This window comes from Mytilus trossulus, chromosome 1 (assembly GCF_036588685.1).
Source record: "Mytilus trossulus isolate FHL-02 chromosome 1, PNRI_Mtr1.1.1.hap1, whole genome shotgun sequence".
Taxonomy (NCBI): Eukaryota; Metazoa; Mollusca; class Bivalvia; order Mytilida; family Mytilidae; genus Mytilus; species Mytilus trossulus.
Window position 1 is genome coordinate 64,293,916 of NC_086373.1, and position 5,517 is coordinate 64,299,432.

Here is a 5,517-nt window from a genome sequence, read left to right on the forward strand (position 1 = left end):
ATCTTTGACATCGTGTTACTAGTTGATATTCACGTGCACTTACTTTATGTCTACATAGCGGCATGGTTATTACTTAAAAATAATTAAGTTTTCCATTTGTTATATCGTAGTGTTGCTTTGTTTCTTTATTAATGATTGTGTGAACTGTATCAAATAAATCTTCATACCCGTTTAGTTATTGCGTTTGTTGATTGTTACATGCGATATATATATACTGATTGCTTAATAGAAATGCTTACTATGGTCTTAAAAAAGAACAACTTCACATTCAAAGGAGAACACTATTTACAGACAAATGGCACTGCTATGGGTACAAAAATGGCTCCATCTTATGCCAATATATTCATGGGTAAAGTTGAAAAGCAACTGCTGGAGTGCTCTATCGAAAAACCGCTTTCCTGGTATCGATTAATTGATGACGTTGACATGAAATGGGACAATAAAATTAATGGTACCAATTTTCTTGCACCAGATGCGCATTTCGACAATACATGTCTCTTCAGTGATGCTCGTGGCCAAAATATTTGAAATCCAGAGCGTATATAAAATATGAAGAGCTATAATCTAAAAGGTCCAAAAAGTATAGCCAAATCCGTGAAAGGAATCAGAGCTTTTCATGAGGGAGATACATTCCTTAATTTATAATAATTTCTAACATTTTGTAACAGCAAATTTTAATAACACAAAAAATCCGTATTTTCATGCCAGTACCGAAGTACTGGCTACTGGGCAAGTGATTCCCTCGGGGACTAATAGTCCACCAGCAGAGGCATCGACCCAGTGGTAGTAATAAAATTAACGGTACCAATTTTCTTGCACCAGATGCGCATTTCGACAATACATGTCTCTTCAGTGATGCTCGTGGCCAAAATATTTGAAATCCAAAGCTTATATAAAAGATGACGAGCTATAATCCAAAAGGTCCAAAAAGTATAGTCAAATACGTGAAAGGAATCAGAGCTTTGCATGAGGGAGATACATTCCTTATATAATTTCTAATAATTTCTAATATTTTGTAACAGCAAATTTTAATAACACAAAAAATCCGTAGTTTCATGCCAGTACCGAAGTACTGGCTACTGGGCTGGTGAGACCAAGAATTACAAACTTTTATTACAAATGCTAACAATCAACACCCTACCATCAAATTCACCCATGAAACATCTAATTCCACAATAAACTTCCTTGATACATCTAGTACCCTCTCTGTAGGTATAATAAACACAGATATATACTCTAAACAGATACGCATTAATACTTGTCGCCTGAAAGTTGCAATCATCCACACTGCACGAAGAGCATTCCATACAGTCAAGCTCTCAGAATAAGGCGAATCTGCCTGAGGAATATACTTGTCCGTGCTGACCTTTCCAAACCTAAACATACAGTAGGTAATTGCCAGCCTTGTGGGTATAAGCGCTGCAAATGTTGCAACCAATTGCAGCATTTATCAACATTTCACAGTAAGACCACACAAAAGACATACAAGATCTTCTGCAATGTCTACTGCAAAAGTTCAAACGTGATTTACGTTCTTGAGTGTCCTAGATGTGGTCTCCAATATGTTGGTGAATCTTTGCAGCCATTACACAAACGCCTTAATTGTTACAGGAGTGACCTCACAAAAAAAACGTATATTCCTGTCAGCCAACACTTCAGGTTACCAGATCACAATCTGAAAGATTTTAATCACATGAAGATCCTTGTGATCGAACAGGATTGTACATGTCAAAATAGGCAAAGAGAGAATCAGAAGAAGTTTTGGATAAAAACACTGAGTGTCCTCCATCCATATGGAAGCAATAGAAAAAAATAATTTAATTTACAGTCTAGTGTATATATTATGTTATTCAGGATTTTGGATTAAAATTAATCAACCAAAACTTACCTGTATTATTACTGATCTATGTTTACACCTTATACATTATATATCAGTATTGATAAAATTTTCGACACCGAAGAATTCCATTTGTTGAGCCGAAATATTTGCAATTATTGTATAATTTACATCATCTGTTCCGTTTTTCAATCTTTGTGCGATGATATTCAACACTTAATGAATGGCTGTTATTTATTTTGAATTTATTGAACCATAAAATTAATTTTTGACTCTTCACATTGAATAATCCGCGAAGCGGATTATGTTAAATGTGAAGAGTCAAAAATTAATTTTATGGTTCAATAAATTCAAAATAAATTATTGCCATTCATTATAAATAAATTTCTATCATAAATAAGGCTCAAAGATATATGTTAAAATACGAATAACAACGTACACAGATGTTTGCGTATGAATACATAACGTTGGAGTGGGCGTGTCTCCATAAAAATTGATAACATTGAAAATAAAGCTAATTCTTTTAACCAATCAGAAGACAGTAAATACACCAAATTTATTTATTTTTTAGTGTTTTGTTTCCAATCTATTTACCGGTATTGTTACACAATCTTTCATACTCATATAATGGTTCCTGTTTGTGTAGTATTGTCAATTTTGATGATCCAATATCTATTAAGTTTATTGGTTGGTAGATTCTTATAGACTCTATATTAAAGTCTATAAAAAGGAACAACCAGCAAATTTACTATGTACCGGATCGTCTAGAATAGGCGATACTATGCAGATAAGGAAAATATTATATCAGTCTAAAGATTTGCACAACGGTACTGATATTTAATGAATGGCTATTATTTATTTTGATTTTATTGAACCATAAAACTAATTTTTGACTCTTCACATTGAATAATCCGCGAAGCGGATTATGTAAAATGTGAAGAGTCAAAAATTAGTTTTATGGTTCAATAAAATCAAAATGAATCATTGCCATTCATTATAAATAAATTTCTATCAAAAATAAGGCTCAAAGAACTTTTTATATTATTTATATTAACAATAACAAGCGTACACACATGTTGGCGTATGAATAATCAACGTCAGAGTGGGCGTGTCGCCATCAAAATTGACAACATTGAAAATAATACTAATAATTTTAACCAATCAGAAGACAGTAATAACACCAAATTTATTTATAAGGTGTTATTAATCGAAAATGTTGTTATAAAATCGTGTTGACAAATATTTCGGCTCAACAAATGTGTCACAAGTTTTAACAATACAATTACATAATGTATAAGGTGTGAAAATAGATCAGTAATAATACAGGTAAGTTTTAGTCGATTGATTTTAATCCTGAATATCATAATTTAAACAAAACACTATAAATCAATATACGTGACTGTGTATATTAACAATAAAAAAAAGTGAAAAACGAAACTGTTAGTATTTCTTATTGATGCCGTTTGGGTGATGTACATTAAGTTCATTTATCCAAAAGCTTTCCCGAACCTATCGCTGTGCATCACTCCAGTGAATGTTCTGTTCAATTACTAGAATTTTCATGCGGTTAAAGTCATCAAGTTTGTGATCCGACTGTCTGAAGTGCTGAGAGACTGGAAGAAGTGGCTTCTTAGAGATATCACTCCTATTGCCATTGAGGCGTTTGTGGAAAGGCTGCTTTGACTCACCAACATATTGGAGGCCACAAACCGAACATTCTAGTATGTAAATAACATTCATACTTTTGCAGGTGATATTGCAAAATATCTTATAGTTATTTTCGGTTGCCTTACTGTGAAATGTTGACGAATGCTGCATCTGTAAACAGCATTTGCAGCGTTTTTCTCCACACGAACGACATTCTCCAGGAGTACTTCTATTATCAGACACTTCAGCCCGCACTAGTAGGTTCCGCAGACTACTAGGTTGCCTAAAAGCTATCATTGGAGGCTCAGGGAAAATCTTGGACAGTTTGGAATTCTTTTCAACTGATTTCCAATGCTCACGAATGACACCAAAGCTGTTTTTGAGAGATGGGTGATAAGTAAGAACACATGGAGCCTTTTTATTTTTATTTTTAACTTTGTATTCCAATAGTTCACTCCTCGGAATTGACTCCGCTTTCTGAAAGCTTTTTTTTTATATTTCTGTGTTTGTAGCCCCTTTTCTCCAAGCGAGTTTCAAGTTTACGCAGTTGTCTTTTAGTTGTTTCTGTGTTGGAGCATATTCGCTTGACTCTAAGTGCCTGACTGTATGGAATGCTCTTGGTAAGATGAGCAGGATGGCAACTTTTAGGGGACAAATATTGATGAGTGTCAGTAGGCTTAGAATATAAATCTGTAGGTATGATGCCCTCTGTGAGCGAACTTTAAGTATCGAGGAAGGCGATTTTGGGTTTAGACTTCTCATGAGTAAATTTGATACTTGGATGTATGTTGTTGGCATGAGTGATAAAAGTGTCTAAATCCTCGTCGCTTTTATTCCATTTCATATCCACATCATCTATAAATCTAAACCAGGAAAGCGGTTTTTCGATGGAAGTTTCAAGGAGTTGTTTCTTTAATTTGCCCATAAATATGTTGGCATATGACGGAGCCATTTTGGTGCCCATGGCAGTTCCATTTACTTGCAAATAATGATCTCCATCAAAAGTGAAGTTGTTTTTCTTAAGTACCAGCGTGAGAATTTTGACCAGACATTCAGTAGGTGGATATTTCACTGGTCTGGAATTCCAAACTTCTTTGCATGCATCGATGCCATCGTCATGTGGAATATTAGTGTAGAGGGAGATAACATCCATGGAAACAAGAGTCGTGTCGGAGGGGAGTGGGTTTAAGGCCTGCATTTTTCTAAGATCACAAACTTGATGACTTTAACCGCATGAAAATTCTAGTAATTGAACAGAACATTTACTGGAGTGATGCACAGCGACAGGTTCGGGAAAGCTTTTGGATAAAGGAACTTAATGTACATCACCCAAACGGCATCAATAAGAAATACTAACAGTTTTGTTTTTCACTTATTTTTATTGTTAATATACACAGTCACGTATATTGATTTATAGTGTTTTGTTTAAAATATGATATTCAGGATTAAAATCAATCTACCAAAACTTACCTGTATTACTACTGATCTATTTTCACACATTTTACATTATGTATCAATATATATATATATATTTTTAAAACTTGTGACACAAGAAGAAGGCCATTTGTTGAGCCGAAATATTTGTCAACACGATTTTATAACAACATTTTCGTTTAATAACACCGTATATCAGTACCGTTGTGCAAATCTTTAGACTGAGATAGTTTTATATATATATATACAACTCGTCTAAACATCAACCCAACAATGTTAGATCTGTAAATTTGCTTTCGCAAATTTTTGGTTCTTCCCTCGCCGGGATTCGAACCCATGCTACTGTGATATCGTGACACCAAATCGCCTGCACTGCAGCCGTCCCGCTAGACCACACGACCACCTGGGCTCTCAAAAAAAGAGCCGTCGGTGGCCATATGTTACCTTTCCACGTCAGTTTTAATCTAGCGGCGTACTACAGTACATGATATATAAGGCATGAAGATGTTATTGTTACAGATCAGCTAAATTATCTATAGTAAAGGTATATATACAACTAGTCTTAACATCAACCCAACAATGTATATATATAGAGAGAG

The 5,517-nt window shown here is 34.4% G+C and overlaps 1 protein-coding gene across 1 annotated transcript; it reads right to left on the reverse strand.

Annotated features, from left to right (window-relative positions):
• Positions 1 to 4,205: 4,205 nt before the first annotated feature.
• LOC134687402 (uncharacterized) lies at positions 4,206 to 4,682 on the reverse strand. Its single transcript, XM_063547706.1, has one exon. The coding sequence runs from the start codon at positions 4,680 to 4,682 to the stop codon at positions 4,206 to 4,208; it is 477 nt and encodes a 158-aa protein (XP_063403776.1).
• Between the last annotated feature and the right edge of the window lie 835 nt (positions 4,683 to 5,517).

Bases quoted from the DNA above. Each gene is read 5' to 3' on its own strand.
- LOC134687402 (XM_063547706.1), bottom strand. From the start codon at position 4,682: ATGCAGGCCTTAAACCCACTCCCCTCCGACACGACTCTTGTTTCCATG.